This window comes from Onychostruthus taczanowskii, unplaced genomic scaffold, assembly GCF_017590055.1.
Source record: "Onychostruthus taczanowskii isolate IOZ18803 unplaced genomic scaffold, ASM1759005v1 scaffold30, whole genome shotgun sequence".
Classification (NCBI taxonomy): Eukaryota; Metazoa; Chordata; class Aves; order Passeriformes; family Passeridae; genus Onychostruthus; species Onychostruthus taczanowskii.
This window is the reverse complement of record NW_024500350.1, coordinates 2,936,754-2,958,493: the sequence shown is the minus strand read 5'-3', so window position 1 is coordinate 2,958,493 and position 21,740 is coordinate 2,936,754. Positions and strand designations below refer to the sequence as shown.

Sequence of the window (21,740 nt, the reverse complement as noted above, 5' to 3'; positions counted from 1 at the left end):
TTTGTCAGCCGTCCAACAGCTTGAAGAAAACACTCACCTGGTAAACCACCAAAATGTCAATCGTGACAGGAAGCCTGAATTTAACTCTGGACATGGATTCTATAATGAATTTATGGGGGGGAAAAACGAAAATAAATAAAACAAGACATTTACTATTACTTTAACATGACAACAGTCTATTTTGATAATTTTTGGCATATTATATGATATATTATATGTACGTACCTATGTCCTAATGAGACATAAAATTTATTTCTTTCATTTCCTATTTCCCACATTGAACTCCTTTTATACCTAAAAATTGCTTCCTACACTGCCATTAAATCACACCTATAAAGTGAAATGTCATTCCACAGTTTCAGAGATGTTCATTTTAGGACATGAGCTCAACTGCTCTCTCAGCTTGGTTCAAATATAAATCCAATTAGAGGGCTATTTTTGAATTGGAGAAGAAATTTAACCTATGACACTACTAATATCTTCTGTTATTAATGCTTTTCCATATCTGTTTTCAACACATATAGAGCTCATTTATTAGGACAAACCTCACACACTTTTGCTAACTTGAGATGAATGTTAAGCTAGTAGAGCACCATATCCTCAAAAAACCCTCTTGAAATAATTATTATTACACTTCAGTGCTCATAAATATAATTTACACTGCTGTGAAGCAACAAGAAGGTGAGCTGCTTTCACTACACGGCTTCAAGCCATTTCTGATGACACAGATAATGGAAAAAGACCCCAATATTACTCTTCCTACCCAGTATTTTGTAAGAGGGTCACTAAGCACTGCCACCTCTATGACAATCCAAAGCTGCTTTCAATGACAAGTACTCTCAGTGGAACTCTCAAAACACCATATAGTCTGTAAAATCCAAATAAAGCAAAGTGAAAAATACTTACAGCATCTATATTAACAGGGGAAAAAAATGGAGGCTTCTCTTTAAAACATGAAAGTATCAACTCAATGATTATCAAAGCAAAGTAGATGTAAAATGTGGTAAACCTGAACCTTTCATTTACATGGCCCTAGAGGAAAAAGAAACACTGTAAATGATTGTTTTATTGCACTTCCAAGTTCCCCATACTCTCTCTCTCCTTTCTCACTGCTTCTTTTGGCAATTCCTTTCTTCCTTTACAGTTGAGTACTGCAAAGCAGCTCCTAGCAGGAATAATCTCACAAAGTATGCTCATACTCTGACAAGTGCCTAAGAACATGATTATCTCCAAGCTTTTCATTAAATCATGTCAAGTTCAAAGTGCTTATACATCTTCACTGCGTGCAGACACCCTGTGGAATCAGGTCTACATAACATCCTTTTAAATTACCTCTGGGGGTTCTTGCACAATCATGTCTTAAGCATAGGAATTGTCAACCCAGATCAGAGAATATCCTTTTATTTTAATATCTTGTCACTGACAAAGCAGTGAGTGACAAATACTTTCAGAAGAAGCTGCAGAAAAAACACTGCATTGCATAATAAGAGTTCCATCTGCTCTAGAGAGATTTCTTTTCCTAATCATGAGTCTGCAGTTTACCTAAAACAACTTGCTGGGAGGGTATGTCCTTTATACAGCTCTTTCATGCCCTAATGCTATTCTGAACAGTCTCACTGTTCACTTAAAATGCTTAAACCTTAAGTGCAAGAGAAGGAATATTTGGTTCTGGGCAGTCAGAGGAGGAGAAATGTTACCCAGACTTGTTCTAAGGCTCTGCACCCACTATTTCAAGATGATTATGGATTCAACATTGATAGTCCAATATTTTCACTTATTAAAGCTGCCTCTAAGTGGTATTTGAAATGGTCTCACCAGATTGCAGCTATTATCTGACAAAGTTCTACCCAGGCTCTCAGTTAAGGTTTAATGCAATCTCTGCTGGAATATTTACAAGAGCCTGCTACAAGAAAATCCTTTCTAACAGGATAATGCTGCTAATGTTACAAAGAAGCAAGAATAAAAACAAGAAATTACCAAACAAAATCAACACTGATTTCACTGAGGAGAAGTGATCATCTTAATGTTTTCCAAGCACTATTTTTTTCACCCAGGCTTTGATGATCTAATCACTGGAGCAATCTGCCTTGCCCTACTTAGTGAAATTTGTTTCTGTGAAAAACTCAAAAGTTTCTTACTTTAGAAGAACCTGCTATGTTTTCAAACAGGAATCTTAACAGCCCAGATTTCTTTCCTCTCCCTCCAACTTCCTCTCTGTTTCCAGCCCCAGTGGAGTTAAAATGCTGTCCTCAGCACATCAGGCACTGACACAAGGAAGCACATGGAGCTGTCTAATGTGGCCAAGCTGCCTAAGTAGAAAAGGGACTTCCCATTTTAAAGTGTGTCCTCTGTGATTACTACCTATCCCCATTTAAGCAAAAGACTGCAAAAGGGAAAGAGACAAAAAAGGACAGGAGTTTGTTCACATACACATAGTGTGGGTATTGCTCTCTTATGTCTATCAGCTTACCAGTATAGCCCTGGGCTAAGCAAAATCTGCTTTTTGACATTGCCTGGGACATCCAGTTCCCTTCTAGTTACATAAGTCTGAGTTAAAACAATGGAACCAAACTCCTCTCTCTCTCTCTGGCAAAACCTGGGCCCAGATCTGACTCCAAACTCGGGTGATTTATTCTTTTCACAAAGAACATTTCCTATTTTCCACATTTTCTGTGGTGCTACATTTCCTATTCTCCAAGTGCTAACAAGGATAGCTTGTTACCTGCGCTGTTGTAGTCATGATCTTTGACCAGAAAGGCACCATGGCACAGAGCACAGACAAAAACCAGAAGATAATGAGCACTCCAGAGGACTGAATTCCTCTCAGCCTTTCGTACTGGATAAGCAGTGTGGCTAGGAGCTGTAAAAGTAAACACAGGAACACATGAACACAACCCCATCCCAGTGCCCCCCTTCTTTGCACTCTCAGCTGGCAGTTCTTAGAGCCACCACTGACTGGAAGGACAGCAGAACAGCAGGACCTCTCTGAAATGAGCCCCATCATGACTTCACAGAAGTCAATGGCAAGACCTCCATCATGTAAGGAGAGGAGCAATTAACACTGAAATAATTTTTTTTTGGTGTTTTCAGAGCCTCAACTTCAGAATTCAATTTTTAAACCTTTGCACATAGGGCTGGGAACAATTAAATATTAGCTACAAACATTCGAAACAAATGTAGGAGCTGCTATTTCTCCAATCAGACAGACCATCATAACTTGTTTAGAAAATGATATTTTTTACAAAATCAGCCAAGGGAATAAAAAAACTTAATGGGGAAATTTTACTGCTTTATTTTTCATACAACAGCCACAAGCCTGTTTGTCATCCTAGCCAAAGCCAACTTGTTTTGCTTAATGGAGGAACAACCACCAGATAACAGACACAGCTTTACAAAGTCCAATACTATACTAAACAATGCACAAACCATGCTCTATTGTATCTCTCTATTTAGGCAAAGTCCTACTCAAATTCTCTCCAGACCTGGATCACAAGCCCGGATAAATAGGTGAAAGCAGGCTGGAAGGCAGAACAATCCCTCCATTACAAATATTTTAATTTACAAAGCTGATTGAATCTACTTGAGAGAGATTTGTCACTCCAGCCTTTTCAGTAGCAAAATTTGCTTCAGTGACACAAATACTAACAATGCAATTAAAAGAGGTCCAGATAAGGCAGTGAAGGCAAAGGGGCTCTTCATCCTTCATCTGTCTAGGAAAAACTTATTCATACTGGTCATAGTGAACAGATACAGCTACGAACCACAGTGATGCCAACGACTAGTGGAGTTACAAAATAGACTGGTGGAGGGGTTCTGTTTTGCAGGAGCTCGTGGAAGGAGTAGAAGAGATCTGCCCAGCTCACACACCACAGCAGGACACCAAACAGCTAAGAGGAGGGAAACAGAAATGACATTTGGTGAACTCCTCTACAGGGGCAGTCAGAGAGCTAAAAAATCCCCATTCTGATTCACAGATTCCCAGCAAAACAAACCTGTGTAAACACAATCATAGCACTGACCAGCTGCAGTCTGATAACTGTCCCATTGCACTCAATCCAAGGATCTCAACTGTTTTCTGAGGGATTTCCAATCACAACCAGTAGAAAGATTATTGTATTTGCCTGGATTTCTCCCCCTATTTAGTTTTGACTGGAAACACAGGCAGCACCCAGAGTAAAGGCAGACGTGCCCTGAAGCAGAAGCCTGATGTTTTTCTCCAGAAATAATCCAAGTTATTTAATGGCCTATGGAAAGCAACTTTCTTGCTTTTATTAGACCCAGGCACTCACAGACCTGAGGTGCTGCTGACACCAGAAAACTTTTAAGCACAAGGTGCAGATGAAATCACATTACTATTTCATGGGGAGAGTGGCTTGAAAAATCCCTTCTCATGCTTACTTTCACAAAGTGATACAATTCCCACTAGATCTACCTTAACATCTTTGCTTTTCAGCTTTCAGTGGTTTAAACATTACTTAAGGATGAAGCAGCACATTTTGGGATCATAAAGAGGGACTGCTCAAGGCAGAGCAATCAGTTCTTCCCTCTGCCAAGAATGGTGGACTCCTAGGATGGATTTCCTTCCTCAGAGATCTGTATACAAACTGTTTGCTCCTATGAGCAAGCTCTTCAATATGACAAATCGGAGGGAAATTAGTTTAAACCCTACTGCAGCACTTCCTTGGATGCTGAACTAATAAAAATGAAGTCTATGTGGCATGTGGGGCACTGCAAAGAGCTCTCACCGTCTTGAACCTGCTCAGCATGGACAGCACGATGTACCCTCGTTTGTTGTGCTTCAGGTAGAGAAGGTAAAAAGGTAAAGCACTCCACAGGTAAATGCTGGGGATCCAAGCCAGGACGGTGTTCTGGAAACATGGTGTTAGGTCTGGGTTGTCCGTGTGTATTGTGAGGTTGGAATCCTGGAAGAAGGACGAGATACATTTCTTAACAGAGAGGCAGAAGTACTGCCAACTGGAGTATCTGCTTGAATGAAGTTGTATTCAGATCCTGATGGAGTTACCACATGGCCTGAGTAAGAGCTTTCCCAAAATACTTACCCCAAGCACTTTTGGTTAATCTGCTCTAGTGAAAGGACTAAGTATTTACAGCTATAAAGAGAGCAAAATCTAAAAGAGAAAGATTTCTGCCCTACTGTACTTCAGAGCTGGACATAAATTTTGTATTAGACAATCCCCTTTTGCTTCTGTCTTTGCTGAGGCTTAGGTGCTGGCAACACCATGCTCCTCAGGCATTCCCAGCCTGGAGTGCCTCTGCTAAATAAAGCTCTTGAAGAAAAATCTTCCATCTGAGAACTCATCCAGCAAGAATGTCTTGTCCCAGGCAGGACAAAATGATCAGATTTAGACCAATCTTATGCTGACCTGGGAAAATCCCCTCCATTTATGACTAACACTTTGTCTTTCTTACTGATATGCTTCCAACTTTAATTACTTACCCGTTCTAAACAAAGGCAAAAGGAATGTCCTGAACATGCAGGTAGGAATCAGGTTTTCTCAGAAACATTTCAAGTAATACTTTGCAGCTGTGATCCTGGACACCACAAGCCACATATGCATTTGTACCTAAAGATTTGAATGCACTGCATACAAGCACAGTTACACAAATTCAGACTAAAATAGAACTTTCAGTACGGTGAAGAGGAATTTGGTTTTAATCAAATCTCCTGGAAGTTCACAACTTGGATTTTGCCACCTGATGTGACATCTTACACGTGGTAGATAAATACCTACTTGCAGGGAATGTCAAATGACTTTGTTGTACTGTCATTAACAAGATGATGAGAAAACGAAGATAACCCTGTTTCAAATATACCTTATTTCTGCAGTACAACAATTTACTTAATCATTTTTGGGTGTGAGCTCTCTGTAGAAGTGTTACAGTTACAGGGAGCAAATTCTCCAATCTTCTTCAGATTGCTCTGAAAATCGATTTCTCAAAGTATTTCCAGTCTTGTTTTTGTTTACCAACACGAGATTGAATGCTGAAAGCAGTGGTTGATTTTAGGAGAACTGAAGAGCCACAATCTGCAGAGAATCTTTCCATTTCATTGATGATGTGTCAGAAGGTAGGTGCATCTCTGAACCTGTCCACAAACACATGAACGAGCTTGTTAAGTGTAATGAGAGTACAAAGCCTTGGCTGGGTGCAGGACAGTTTGGCTGAACTGTGACACATTTCTCATTCAGTGCTTCAGCTTTGGCAGTAGTGAAGGTTGGCACAAATCCACCAGCTCCACATCTGAACTGCGCCCTTTCCACAGCTGGTGCCTCTCCAGCCAAGAAATGGCTTTTTTTGGAGACACTCAGGCATACAGCATGGGTCAGCAGAATAAAACCAGCCCAAATTTCCTCAACAGGTTTGTCCAGACCTCAGGCAACCTTCAGCCACAAATCAACAACACGGGGCAATTACACAGCAATTCAAACACAAGATCAAAACAAAACTCCAGCCCCACATTCAAACTATTTTTGTGTTTACCTCCAGCAAGCAGGTCTCTGGCACCAGAATGGATGATAACATTTAAAGAGCACCCATTTTTTGGCTCATCATCAAAACATTTCAGCATCTCCAACATAATAAGCTCCTCTAGCAGCTACCTTGCCTGGGGCAGGAGATGCCCTGTAGAAGCTTGGAGCTCTTTAGCTCCCAAGTAGGAGCTTATCTACCCTCATTTATTCAACAAAATACTAATTTCCTCTTTAAATTACATGTGGTTTAGCAATGTCTTGAGCATGTTGCAACTGTGTTCCTTTTGCTTATTGGAAGTCCTAGAAAAGGAAAGCAGATGAAGAATAGCAATAACTGAAGCTCAGAATAAAACGAAGACTTTGTTTAAGGAAAAAGATATTCACAGGACCCTCCCCCCACTTTTTAATTTAAACCTTTCCTACAGGACAAAAATGTCCACAAATAGCTTTCTGTCTGACAGCAACCTAGAAACTGCCCCAGATGTCCATTAACTTCTGAACTGAACACAAGCTGCCTATTGTATCCAAGACACAGACTGCAGGGCTGCCAAGCCATTGGAAGGTTTTCATTTACTCTTATTTAAACAAGGCAAAGGATTTGCACTTCTGAATGCAAAAATGCGGCTGGCCAGAAAATAAAAATCCAGTTAAAAAAAAAAAAAGTTGGATTTTGAGATTCAGTAGAATTATCCTTGAGAATAAAAGTGGAACATTTCCAAAATTATGTGAAACTACAGGAAGCAGTAGCCACGTGATGGCCAACAAGAACCTACTACTTCACAGCACGTGGAAAGAGGGATGTGGGCTGAAGGAGAGACCTATGGCCAAGGTAACAGGACTGACTATTGGCTTCTTGGTGATGCTTTTCCAGGTCCAATTCTATCCTGGATCAGAAAAAGCAGCTTTCCTGGAAAAAAGCTTTCCTGTTTCTGTAAGGATCTGCTTCTGCTCTGAGCAGACTGTTCCTATCCTGAACAGGAGAGGGTCTGTATTAGAAGACATAGTGCCTAAAGCACTTCAGTAGTTGAATTCTATACAAGTAACTTGCTCTCCCTGAGACCAGACTGGAGTGGACTAATGTTGCTATGTGTTCTGGGATAGAGTTCTTAAATATTTAGTTTTTTTAAATATACTTTATTTTCTCCTTGGTAGCTGATACATTGCTCTGTTTCTCTCTTTTTTGGCTGTCTCTCTTTGCATTACAACTATGTTGTTATTATTATATTTTATTTCAATTATTAAACTGTTCTTTTCTCAACCTATGGGATTTACTTTTTTCCCAAGTCTTCTCCCATCCCAGCAGGGAGGTGGAAGGGGTTAGTGAGCAGCTGCTGGCTGGGGTTAAACCATGTATGTTTCATGTAACAGGGACTCTACAATTAATTATTATTATTACTTTTAAATCAGGGAGTCTTCAAATTGTGTTTTTATCAAGCAGGATCCGTCTTCATGGAGCCAGAAGTTCCAATTAACAGCTTTATAAATCACCACACTGACAGTGTGCATTCCAACATCCACTCCAACCCTAAACGACTCATTTTCAGTCAGAATATGACACAAAGGCTCAATACAATCTCTCCTGAGCAAGCCAACTTTGTTACATATTCAATACAGCAGTGAAGTTACTGAACTCCACCCTGGAGAACAAACACAAGAAGCAACGGCTGAAGGGAGACACCAGCTCTTGGCCTCCTGTCCTCAGGGCTTCTGCTTTAATCTGGCTTTGTCTTTCTGAACCCTGTCCTGGGAAACAGAGCAAGTTGTAATGTTTCCTGTGTCCTCTTCTGGTTGAGGGTAAAAAGACCCAGCTTGGAGTGTCTGGGTGTGAGGGTTTTCTTTGGATTTGCTGCCGAAAGAGGTCAAACACATTGATGCTGGGGAGCACCCTTGTTCCTTGGCTTGTGGCTCTGTGCTCTCCTGAGAGCTGCTCACCTTTCCCTGGACATCACAGTTCTGTCCTTCAGTGACAGCCCACTGAAAAGACACTGCAGGCAGCTCTGTGAACCTGGGGGGTGACCCAGCAACAGGCATTTCCCCCTCACAAGAGAAAGTACTCAGCAGCACATGTTGGGAAACACAATTTCATATCCAGTCATCCAGGATGTCATCCAGGATGACAGCCAGCAGCACTGCTCTCATCTCACTGACCCACAAGCAAGTGCTGAGGACAGCAACCTGTGACCTATTACTAATCGAGACTCACCATGCTCTGTGGCTTCTCCTGACTGCCAAATGCAGCAGCATTCCTTTGGATGCAGGATGCTTGGATGCTGGAGGCTCTGCTGGTGAGATACAGTAGTGCAGAAATCACCAGACCACTATACTGAAATCCCTGGGCTCATGATTTACCTAATCCTCTAGTACTAAAATACAGTGGGAAGAACCATGGGAAAATATTAGCGATGCTTGTTACAGCTTCACAGAAGAAAAGGGGTCTCTTGAAGTTTAAAACTTACAAATTAGTGGGGTTTTCTCCTGATCAGTTAAGGATATCATTGACAGGGGCCCTTGCCACAGCTTTCACTGACACCCTTCACTCCAGTCTGTCTTTAGATAAACACAATTTTTGTATTAAGGGCAAACTGGGCGGTAGGACTTGTATTTAAATTACTAGTTTTAAATGCAACATTTTTAATTACAGGAAGGTATTCAACAGGGGAGGCTCTGAGCAGCATTAAATCTGCTCTAATACTTCATACTTTATATTACGTTCTCCCCTCTGGAAAAGAACATTGCTATTGAAAAAGCCACCCTTGAAACTGACAACCCTTGCCACAGCTTTCACTGACACCCTTCACTCCAGTCTGTCTTTAGATAAACACAATTTTTGTATTAAGGGCAAACTGGGCGGTAGGACTTGTATTTAAATTACTAGTTTTAAATGCAACATTTTTAATTACAGGAAGGTATTCAACAGGGGAGGCTCTGAGCAGCTCTAATACTTCATACTTTACATTACGTTCTCCCCTCTGGAAAAGAACATTGCTATTGAAAAAGCCACCCTTGAAACTGACAATGCCTTTAAAAGAGATAAAAGTTCAGTGCCACGTATCTTGGGCTTCCTGCACATCACCCATTACGGAATTTAAAGAACAAACAGAAAGCCTAGAACTCAGCTGCAAAACAGAGAGGGAAATTCCTGTCTGTCCCTTTCCCAAAATCCCCAGATGATGTTAAAGAAGCCTGTTGAAAAAGAGCAGGTGGAGTACTGGTCTTGAGTTTAAGTCTAAATCAATTCCTACTCCATTACAGAAGCTTAAAATAAAGCTGCCTCACACTGGCTTTACCCAGCAGTAAAAATAATTACTGATGATGCCATGAAGTGGCTACCTAGAACAGAGGCTAGATAAAGTTAAGAGAATAAATAGGTATTTATTAAAGGCCTTCAACAGGTACACCTTTGGCAGTGCAGGAGCCTTGCAGAGGCCACACTCGATATGGACAATGGTCACGAGTTCTTCAGACAATTATAAGTTTGGTTTCTCTGAGTATCAGGGGTTAATCCTCCAACTACAGCTTCAGATAATGAAGTCATATTCCCCCAATTTTCTCTGCGCCCCACCGCCCCCCCCCCTTTTCCCCCTACTCACTTTTGTTTATACATTTCAGGGGCTGAGCCAGAGGGTGTCCTTGGATCTCAGGCCTGGAAGGATTGTTTTGTCTGACCAAAATATGAAGAGAGCTTATTCACACTCTATATGGAGTTCAGAGTTATATACTAATGCAGTACGGGAACTGAAAAATATAAAAGCTAAAATCTTGAAGCATCACTGATGCTGCAGCAATGTTCCTCAAACAGTAACAGAGAGCGTCCAAACCCTAGGGAAGACTTACAGCATTTCTGCAGTGTCAAGCAGTTCTCTCTTTTAAATGGATACTAATACACACTTCTCTCTGAATTTCTACAGCTCCAAAAGAAAGGTGAAAAGCACAGGATACACAAACCCAACCTTTATCTGCTGAAGGGTGAAGGCCATTGCGCTGAGGTCATTCACACCTTACACAAGGCTAACACAAACCCTATCAGTGATTCCGTGTCAGTCATCACTAGTTTGCATGTTATGGAAGATTAATAATCAAACTGGAAAGCTGGCCTGGAAGGTACACATCCAGTGTGGAAGATAGGAAAGTAACAATGCTTCCCTGTAGTACATTAACACAGGAATGGTTTCTAACTAGAACAAATCATTAGTGGGAAATAAAATGCAAAGCAAACTCTTCCTGCCCTTCTTTTGCCCTTAGGTCGGGTCAATACCCTGCCACGGACTTTCACTTGCACAGCCTGGGGAAAAAAATAAATAAAAGGAAAAAAAATCAAAAGGAAAGGAAAGAAATAAAAAGGATGTCTTTCTCTTGGCTCTACCACATTGTCTTCTCCCAGGAACGAGAGTGGATCTGAACTGCAACACTAAGAACTACCAGGACTCAGTCTTAGCTACAGTACAAGCTTCATCTCAGCCCCTCCATGTCTCACCTCCCATTTCTACCTGTTGTCCATCTCCTCTGCTAGGTCCCTGTTAATAAACTCTTTGGGACCAAATCTAATAGTCATTTTACAGCACAAATGCCAGTAAGTAGAGCTCCAGGCCTCCAAGAAGTGCCAGTTTCAAATGGGCTTTTCACAGCACCATCACCCATTTACATTTCCAAAGGAACAGCGTCACCCTTCTCTAATAGTCATTTTACAGCATAAATGCCAGCAAGTAAAGCTCCAGGCCTCCAAGAAATGTGCCAGTTTCAAATGGACCTTTTCATAGCACCATCACCCATTTACATTTCCAAAGGAACAGCGTCACCCTTACACAAGGAGTTGGATGCTTCATTAATCCTGAGTGGCTTGATTACAGAACAACCTTCCCCCCACCTGGTAAGGGCAAGAGGTTACAACATTCTTCACTGCAGCAACACCGCTCAGAAAGAAGGCGGGGTTGAGGGACATAAGCACTTACAGTTCTGCATGAACCACACAGTTAATAACCAGAAACGGTATCCTTCTGTTCTACAAAGCACACTGCACCAGTTGTCTACTTAAGGGAAGGACACTGGGCAGGAAGCTGAACTTTATTTTCTAGCAATAAAAGGATCTTTAGTGGCTTATTTTAAGAGATCAAATAGGCCTGGCACAAGGCCAGAGCCTATAGCAGTTAGTTTATGATTGTGGAGTAACTTGTCACAGGTTTTTGCTCAAGCTGAACTTTTATGATAGAAATGCTACTAACCACGCCATGTACTTGAGGACTAGCCAGTGGTACTAGACAGTAAATTCCTTTTTTATTCTTTTTTCAGTTGCTGAGTTTTAGGATTAAAAGTTCAGAGCTTCTTTGCTGACAGGTACAAAAATAAGACAGGATGAAAAAAGGTAGGTTCATATTCCCCATAGCCATGGGAGCCAGGTAATAGGTTTTTTTTTCAGAAAAGCACTTGCAGCCTCAGGGAGATAGTGAAGGAGACCACACTATATATATGGATCTAAGACAACACACACCTAAAGTAAAAGTAAAATCCATCTATTTCAGCTGATTCAGTAACACTCAGTCTTCTTGCTTGGACAGAGGGACATTTTTAACTTGTGGAGGGGAGGGCATGGTGCAATCATACAGGTAAAAATGCTCTAGAATCAAAAGCAGAATTGAGAAGAAAATGAAACAGGATTGTTCCTACGGAAGGAAGTTTCCAACTGTCTTTTAAAGCTCACCACAGCCATATACTGTTGGAGAGTGTTGTAGGTTAAGAAGGAAGTGAGTTTTTTGGGAGGTTGTGGTCAAACCAGCCTCAAACCATGACAGAGAGAAATCTTCCTGTTACTGGCATCACTGATGGCTTTCCCTATGGCCTTGTGCAAGCTCCAAAAAAGGAGTGGGGTGCCCTGTTGCATACCAGTGTGATAATGACTGGGATATCCTTGATTTAAGCCATCCCATCTCCTTTCAGTTAAAGGAATTCAGTTAATTTAAGGATCATCATAAATGTAGCTCAATTGAAGAGACAAGAAAAGCAAAAACAGCTGCAAAGGACACAGTCCTACTGTAATGCCACTTTAGGCTAGCCCATCCAGCTGGGCTGATGTATACTATTAATAAAAAGCATTGGCACAGAAAAGTTGCCATCAGTGCTGCTCTGAGACCAGTTGGAAGATATTCTAGAATAAAAATCATTTAACTGGTGGAAGAGGAGAGAATTTTTCTTTTAATTGCACAAATGTCAAATGCATTCTCAGTTTCAGAGAGAAAAAGGAAATTATTATTTCTGAAACTGTCTTTTGACTTTTGAAACAACTCCTATGAAACAGTTTTTCTTCTCCATCTCCTTCATTCTTCAATCTGTTCTAATTCGAGGCTTTATGACACTGGCATGTAACATTACTGTAAATTACCTAAATTTTATTGCATCGACTTCACCTCTCATGCTACCACAAGATTAGCACAGGGACAAGATGCCAGCTCACACAGGCCCAGCACTGAATCAGGGCTGTTGGGTGTTCAAAAGCCTGGGCACACTCCCAGGAAGATCTCTGTCTCATGGCCACACTGCTCTCCACAAGCTCAGCCAAGGAATTTTCAAGTGGATAATGGCCCATCATAGTCAACGGATCAGGAGACAAATCAAGCATGAGCTTACTGGGAAAAATCAAAGACCTCATTTAATATGTTTTTCAAAAGAATTTTTTTTTAAATTAAAAAAATTAAACACTAATAGTCTCCTAATTTTAATACATTACAAATTTGCACATGTTGAAAGGAAAGGATTATCTCTGTCATGACACAGCAATTTGCCTACCAGGTAGGTGAGGCCCATCTCAAAATGCCTTATATTCCTAAGTACAGTGACTAAATTTTGGCTACATTTTAAGGGGCTCCTCATGCAACTTGGATTTAGTTCCAGTATAATTTCTTCTCAGGAGGCAAACTGTATAGCATTCCAAAGTCCCAAACATCACAGCTACCAGCCCTGTCACATAAGCTAAAATGGCCCAGGGAGGAACAGTTGTGTTGAAAACTGATGAGTTTCATTAATTGACAATGTCACCAAAGGACTCACTTAATACTGGCAGCTTTCAGTGGCATCAAATCTTGCTCACAGCTCTCAGATCCATACTTTGTCTTTCCCAAAGAGTGTCAAATCCAGGCTCTTTGACTATACAGTCTTGCTATTTACACACAGATGAACAGTATCAGGTCCTGGTTAATACTCCAAATCCAATGCTAAATATTTATATTTATCCTGCTCCTGACATTGAGATACTCTGGCCCCAACCAATTAGCAGCAGCTTCCATTCAACTCATGTCAAAAATCTGAAAATCTTGGAGAATGGGAGCTTGAGTGATTGATTTGATTAATTGACTTAATTGATTTTAAATTCAGGATGTTGCCAACCTAGCTACCCTTTTGAGAGAGCCTAACTTCACAGATTTGATGTCTGAAGAGACTATCAAAGTCAACTAGTTTGATCTCCTACCTAATATGAGAAAGAACACAGGTACCTCATGCAGTTATTTGTGAAGAGATTTATAGGAATGGAATTCAGCTGAAGTTGGACGCAGTTAGAGATCTACATAATGTTCAAATATCTATAAACAAGGAACATTCTGTGTTTAGCACAGGGTGGCAGAATGGGAAGCTAAAATATAAGCAATAGCCAGTCTGGATCATACCGCCCAGCTGCAGGATCCTTCCTTGGCAGTGATCTCCTATCACCTTCTGCTTCACTCATCCTCTGCTGGAACTGATTTAGCTGAAAATATAATGGAATTGTTAAAATTAAATATTTTATTATTAATTTAGGGCCAAACCACTTAAGTTGTGGGGGGTTTTAAACAGACTTGTACACATGCTACAAGTGTATACACTATTTGCCACATTCCTTGAAAGAAATATTTCTGCCTTACCATCTTACTTACTATCCTGAGTCATCTTCAACTGCAAATAAATTAAACATGATGCAGCAAAAGAGGAAGTTATGCAGAAGGGAAACTTGTGGCACTTTGGAAATGCATATTCCTGCTCTGCTGGTTCAGAGAGCAGCATGACTTTCAGCCCAAGTCCACCAAAATTTGACAGAATGACTCAAGGTGAAGGAATACCCACAAAACTAAAGGTTAAAGGGGTGCTTTGTATGGGACTATCACAAAGCCAAGACTGAGGTATTGTTTACTCTTGAGAGTTGCTGCAACTTCCTGCTGGATTACTCAAGAGCTTCTGGATGAAAAAAGAGTCAGCACCCCACATGGGCTGGGGAAAAACAAGACATCTGTCAGGATACCAAGACACAGGGAGAACAAGGAAACTGAGCTGTCAGCTGAGCACTATCAAAAGGAACTGAGAAATTGTGGTCTCCCCTTCGAAACGTTCTATCACTTGTTCTCTCACACCACCCAAAATACAAGTTGCTGGTTAAAGCCCAGGCACTTTGCCTGTCTGCAGACCAAGGCATTTATTTGCCCCTCATCCCAACATGACTCAGCATCAGTGCTGAGCACCCAATGTTTTAATCTCACAGCAGCCACTGTGCCAATTTGTACCCAGAGAGGTTGAGCTGCAGAAAGACAAGGTTTCTCTCCACTGGAACAGAATTCGCTTTTTTCCAAGTTTGTGCTCTTTAATCACTAGGCCAAAACACTTGTGTAACAAACACTCCCCAGGAGACCACTCTGCTCTCCACTCAAAGAAGCCACTCACGTTTTACTACAGTGGAGGACAAGAGCAACAAAAAAGTGGTAATTCACCAGTATCTGCTTCTCAAAACGGACATCGTGGGTCACGTTAATTGGCACACCTATTTAGCACTCTTACTATCACACAGCAAATATGTGACACAATAAATAGGAGGTAATTATGGCCACTGGTGAAGAACACACCTAAGGCCTGCCTTGTGTGGGTATGTGCTATCACATTCATCTCCTCCCCAAAGGCATTCAGCATGGGAACACTCCTAGGAGACATTAACAGCTGAAGTAGACAGTATGATTCCAAGTGTTCAGATGAAGAGGTTGTTCATAATGCATTATAAAAACATAATATTCCAGTTGTTCCTCTTTTATATATAAATAATCTACATTTGTATTAGCAATTCGCTGATTCCATGTTCAACAGGTAAAGCAGTAGCTGGAAGACAAAAAGCTTTTATAGATTTCTAACAGCGTTCCCTTTCCTTTCTTATTTCTGAAATGGGTTGAACAGGAAATTGTTTTGCCTCTGCAAAAAAAAGCCCCACAAAAAATGCAATCAGCAAAATTTCCAGCAAAATTCCCCACCCTGAATCAGGGTGAGGAGTTGAAACTTTAAAACTTCCAACAAACCAAAAAAATCCAACATAAATCAGTAATCTGTTTAAGTTGATATATTTCAAGATAAACATTTTCATGACCTAATTCTGAACTATTTTGGTTTTATTCTCATCCCATTTTAACAGAAAAGTATTGTAGTTGATTTAAACTCCAAAACTAATAACTGCTTAAACTGAACTTCCAAAAATTCTAGATTTCCTTTGACAAAAAATAGAGAGTCTACTAAGTTCATCAGCTAATGAAAAAGCGAACATTAATACTGGTTCACATTTGATCAAGTTCTTATTTTGAACTGCAAAGCTGAACACCATTCATTAGTTTGGTGCACAGAAACACCACTTTTTGTGGGCAGATTTCAGATAGAAGCCTCTACCTCATTTTCTTATAAAACAACATATTTGCACAGCAAATCATTTCAAGATGACTGTCATCTACCTGGTCATCACTTAAAATATCCTATAAAATCAGTGCACTGTGTACACTCCTGCTAACAGAAAATACTGCCAAAAATAGGGTAACCACAGTGTTACAGCAGCAGAGTTCAACCTGCTGCTCATGGAGTCACAGTGTTAAATTTCTCAGAGTTGTTGAGTTGTTTAAAGCAATTAAAGAGATGGAAAGTTGTCCTGACCCCAAGCACCTGTGGAAGAAAAAAGGCAATAGGTCCACAGAGAGCACACACCCTGAGAGCAGCACAGAGGGCACCATGCTGGTGCTGGGGTGTAACACTACAACATAAAGTACAGAATGATACACTTACTTCATACTTCAAACCAGAAATCTGTCTGGCTATTAACATTAACATACCAATTAATTGCTACAAGAGCTGCTGCTACCAGCCTTCCCTGAGAAGCTAAGACCTGCTTCTGGAGGCAGCCAATAGATCAGGGAGCATGGTCAATCTGTTTGTGCTTGCTCCTGTTCTAGAAGTGTTGATGGTAGAAATAATACATGAAAATACTTGTTTGAGCAAGCTTATCTGCCAGCTGCTGTGGCAGAGAGTGCAGAGCACTTGGAAATGAAATACAAACACAGAAATGTAACCAAGGGACTTAGGAGCCAAACTCCTCTTTTAAATAGTAATATTAGGACAGATATTGAAGGGTCATTAGTTATCTGAGGATTGAACTCAGCATATAGTGCTCAGAGCCAACTGCTTGTGCTGTCCTGTAGTATCTTTCCAGCAGTGATGCAACTTCAGACATTCCTTTTTATTCCGGTCTCTCATTAGAAAAAAAAAAAAAACCAAAAAAAAAACCACCTTTTTCTTACACCACTGAGCTAAAGTGGTGTAAGAAAAAGGGATACACAAAAACTGATTCATTGGGAGGCAGTTCCAGATTCAGTGTATGTGCTCAAATCCCCACGGCTTCTCATGGTCTGAGTGTCTGCCTACACAGGAGGGAGGCAAACACCACGCTGTACCTCGGGGAAACCCAGTAACAGGACTTATACACTCAGAACAGAACATGGCAGCAGTTTCCAAACTTCTGTGCTTACAAACCCAGTGCCCGCTGCAATCAGCCTTTCCAAAGGGCTGAGGGCTCCGAGTACTGGCAGAAGTCACCACACTCCGCCGGGGCTGGTGAGCACCGACGGCTGCCACGAACCCATCCCTCGTCCAGCAGTAACAAAGCACTGAACGGGGAGCAGCCTGCCAGTCATGGAAGTGACTCCGAAGAGCCGAATACGCGCTAAAATAGAAAGGAAGAGCCCCGGGTTCATCAGTGTGAGGTCCAGAGGCTGACTACGCTGGGAAAGCCGCAAGCCCCGTGGGATGCTTTGTGGTCTTGACTCTGGTGTGGAGATGCTGAAGGACGAACAGAACCGAGCGGCCCTTCTGCTGCTCCTGCCCGAGCGGAGGCACCGCACCGCCGGCTCTGGGACGGCCCCACGACCGAGGCACGGTGCCGCCCAGCCCCTCAGCAGCCGCAGGACCGGGCTGCCCGTGCCCGCTCCGGCCCGGCCCGGGGGACACACGGGAAGGCCCGGGCGGAGCGGGCGCGGCGCTGTCCCGGCCCCTCCGTGAGGCGGGAAAGCGAGGGAGAAGCTTACCCAAAAGCGGGACCCGCAGAAAGCCTCCATGGCCGCGGCAGGGGCGCAGAGTCGCTACCGGCGCATGCCAGGCACCGGGCGGAGGCAGGAGCCGGCTCCTTCCCTGCTGGGCGGGCCGGGGGCGGGGGCGGCGGGGCCGGCGCGCCCATCGCAGCCTCCCCGCGGGCGGCGGGAGGAGCCCGCCGGGCCGGCCCAGGTCTGCTCGGGGCGGCGGCGCCGCTGGGTGCCGTGAGGGGCTGCAGTTGCTCTGCTCCTGAGCCCGGGCACCTCACACTACGGGTGACATCCCAGCGCCCCCAGCTCAGTGTGACCTGCTGGCACAGCCACGTCCCTGATCATGGAGGGGGGCTTTGGTGGTACCCACGTGTCAGGAAGAAGCTGTGGAAACTGCCATGCCTGGAAGTGTTCAAGGGCATGTTGGACAGGGCCCTGAGCTACTTGGTCTAGTGAGTGGCATCTCTGCTCATGGCAGAGGGTTGGAACGGCACGATTTTAAGGTCCTTTCCAAGCCACATCATTCTACGATTCAAGTGAAGTGTGTGCTGAGGAGTGCACAAAGCTGGGCCGCTTGCTGGCTTTGGGCTGACTATGTCCATCCATCCATCCAGACCACTCAGGCTGATGTTAACACCATGCAGAGTCTTCTTGTCTCCCTTTCAGAGCGCTGTGGAGTGTGATTTCCCCAGCAGGACTTAAGGGAGCATCACATCACTTCTCCATCAATCTGCAGCCTCTTTCTTGATGCTGATTGCTTCTGCTGTAGACATGTGGTTAAACCGGTGGCATGGATCCATTTTCCAAAGCCTTCAGTCAATATATTTTCATGATTATATGTAACTAATAGGTTTTGTAGTGTAGCACCTTGGACACCATCTGGGTTTCACCTCCCCGTGATGCAGAAGCACTGTTTGCTTTCCTCTTTATTAGGACTTCTACAGTATTATTGACCTTCCAACACTTGCTATTTGTTTACCCACTTGCTGCAGCATCTGGTTCAATTAACATCATCTCCCACAAAGTAATTCTGCTGCCACAAATCTACTTCGATATTTTAAGAGTCTGAGTTTCTTTCCTTTCTGTAAAATGTGGAACTCTCAGGTAGAAGGATGTGGTCAAAAATGCTCCCCAGAACAAAAAGGAGTAGAATAGAATTATAAATCAGAGAATCAGAGAATGGTTTGAGTTGGAAGGGAGCTTAAAGCTCATCTAGTTCCAATGTCCTGCCCTGGGCAGGGATGCTACCACTTGATCCGGCTGCACAGGGCACTTGAACACTTCCAGGGGCATCCATCTTCTGCTTCTCTGGGCAACCTTTTCCAGTACCTCAGAGAAGGGCAGTGCTGCCGTGCCCCAAAAATATGTCATCTCTAAAGAAAAAATATTCTGCTAATCTTTTATGGAGATACTGGAACTGTTTCCCACCCAAAGTACTATCAGAGCATGAGCACTGCTAAGAATTTGCTTTAGACATTTACTATAACCTGGCTAAAGGTGTGCTGTTCTCATTAGTGTGGGAAGATAAGCTCTTGACCAAGATAAGGTTCTCAGGTGATTGCCTACAAGATCTGAAATGTTAGACTGAGCCAGGCTAATCAACACAGTCACATTGCAACCCTCCAGAGGAAACACTGGAGAAGCCCTTGCCAGCTGGGTGAATGAGATCTTCTGAGGACACAGTGGGTTGGCCTTGCAAGTCTTATTGCAAAACTTTTGTTCAGTGGAATTGCACTACAATACAAGTTGTTACAACTGCAATACAAGTTGTTAGAAAACTCAGAAATAGCTGGGAGTTACTCCTTTATGGCTCTCTAAATCTCCTCTCCTGCAACAATCTCTGAGAGAAGCTGCTCTAAGAGAAGTGCTGAGAATTTCATGTTTCCTGACGCATGGACATGTTCCACTGGATTTCTTGCACCAAGGAGCAGGATTGGGTGCAATTTGAGAATATGCTCAAAATTAAGACCACCTCTGATATTACGAGATGTCACAGGTACAGAGGCACCTCACAAACAGCTACTGTAGGCTGTGTGTACAGGAAGGGAGAGGTTTACTCTATCAATGACACAGTCCAATTGACATGTGAATTAATTCCTGATTAAATTATTGACTTTGGTGATCCTGTTGAACCTCATATTTTTTCTACCGTATCCATAGAAGAGAGTCCTGAATTAGGGTATTTCCCTTGATCTCACAAGACTCTAAATAAGGAGCCCTAAATAATTCTGCCACTTGTTTCCTCTTCCTAATTAATAGTGGGCAGCTTCTGCTGCCAGTAGCAGTTAATGCCATTAAAGAGGGATGGCAGTGATGAGTGGGTGCCCGCTGGGGTGCCAGCTCCTCCTGCATTTCTCCTGAGCTCGAGGGGAGCCACTGGGCAGCCTGGAACTCACAGTAGACACTGTGACTTGCACTGGCTTTGTGCTGACTTCCATGCACTATCTGGCAAGGCAGACAAGCAGAGAGGGAAAAATCAAAGGCAGAGGATTAATCAAATTCAGAGGATCTGAATTAATGAAGTAATAACTCCTCAGACAGACAAGATGGAGGGGGAAGGTTAAAAGCTCCTGGGAAGTGCCATGGTAAAGGATTCTGCTGACACTGGTGCAAAGCAGAGCCTGAAGCACTATCATGGGCAGCTCACTTCGGTCCTGCTTCCTTTTAATGATGGGAACGGAGATGGAGGTACCTAGAACGTGTCATTACTCCTGTGATGTTCCCTCAAATGCAGGCTGGCTCTGCAGGAAAAGAAAAGGCACCTTTGGTGCAAATGTCAGGGAGTCATGAACTCACCTCCTCTCACTGGACATTTATTTTCTGTTCCAGGGAGTGGCAAGATCTGATCTGGATTCATTCAGCAGTAATGCATTTGATTCTTCTTTTTCATGCCAGCTGTACAGTAAGGGACTTTTCACCTGCTAACTCCTTGAGCGGGTCAAGCCAGAGCAATCAGGAAGCACCTCCAGGCACACCCAGGCCATGCAGGAGTGCCTGGATATCAACTGGAGTGGGGCAGGACAGGAGGTAACGTGAGGGAGAAGCTGTTTGTGTAAGCACAGTGCCAGGTATGAGGCAGGCTGCTTTCCATGTCACACCTCATGCCAATTTTCAAGGCATTAACAGCAGGATGAAGTGTGGTCAACTCCTGAAGAGATCTGTATAAAGAAGTACATTCAGAGCTGAGAGCTGGGGATGTCTTGAGCATGTGCAGCTCTGAAAGTCACAGTTTTAGGGTTAGTTGACTATAAATATCACCTTCTTTCTCTGCTTGGAACAGCAGAGGCTCAGCTTCCTTTCCAAGACCCACAGAGGTGTCACATTTTACAGATGGTAAGAAAAAAATGCCTGCCAAAGAGAGTGCATTTACAGCAAGGCCCTATACATTTAATTCATAAAAAAGGGGGAGACACCTTGTTTTAACACACATAAGATGGGAACTTGTAACAAACTCTGCTTAAAGTTAACATTGAATGAGTAGCAGCAGATTTGGGATTTCTTCTTCTCAATGCTGTTGCAAATATGTGCATTTCCCTTCTTGCACGAAAGGATTTAATTTCCTCATTTCTGGAACATGCAATGAGCAGTTTAGAAGTCCCATGATAAAACAGATGAGGGAGTGGGCTGGGAATTTTCAGCCCCAGTTTTTGCTCACTCCACTGCTTTTGGGGACACATCAGCTACATGGCTTTGTAGGCGTGGAAGGCAAGATTCTCTGACTGGAAGTACAGAGGTGGCAGTTCCCTGGGAAGCCAGCACAGGGAACTTGGGTCAACACTCCATTTGGCCTGTAGCTGCACTGTAAGGCCATTCATACTGCAGGGTGAGGTGGGGTCCACATAATTCAAGTCTTTGTGAAAGGAGAAAATGATGTTTGTATGACTCCTCCAGGACACTGTGTGTAATACCAACCTGC

At 42.8% G+C, this 21,740-nt stretch overlaps 1 protein-coding gene across 1 annotated transcript in view; it reads right to left on the bottom strand.

Moving 5' to 3' along the window:
* Window positions 1–17,895, bottom strand: part of ABCC3 (ATP binding cassette subfamily C member 3) — a 47,916-nt gene extending 30,021 nt beyond the window's left edge. Inside the window, exons 1-6 of the mRNA XM_041409182.1 lie at window positions 17,831–17,895; window positions 4,746–4,922; window positions 3,762–3,887; window positions 2,723–2,860; window positions 907–1,032; window positions 38–99 (exon numbers count right to left, since the gene is read on the bottom strand). Of these exons, the coding sequence (XP_041265116.1) occupies window positions 38–99; window positions 907–1,032; window positions 2,723–2,860; window positions 3,762–3,887; window positions 4,746–4,922; window positions 17,831–17,860 (659 nt within the window). The 5' untranslated portion in view covers window positions 17,861–17,895. The remainder of the gene's footprint in view (window positions 1–37; window positions 100–906; window positions 1,033–2,722; window positions 2,861–3,761; window positions 3,888–4,745; window positions 4,923–17,830) is intronic.
* Between the last annotated feature and the right edge of the window lie 3,845 nt (window positions 17,896–21,740).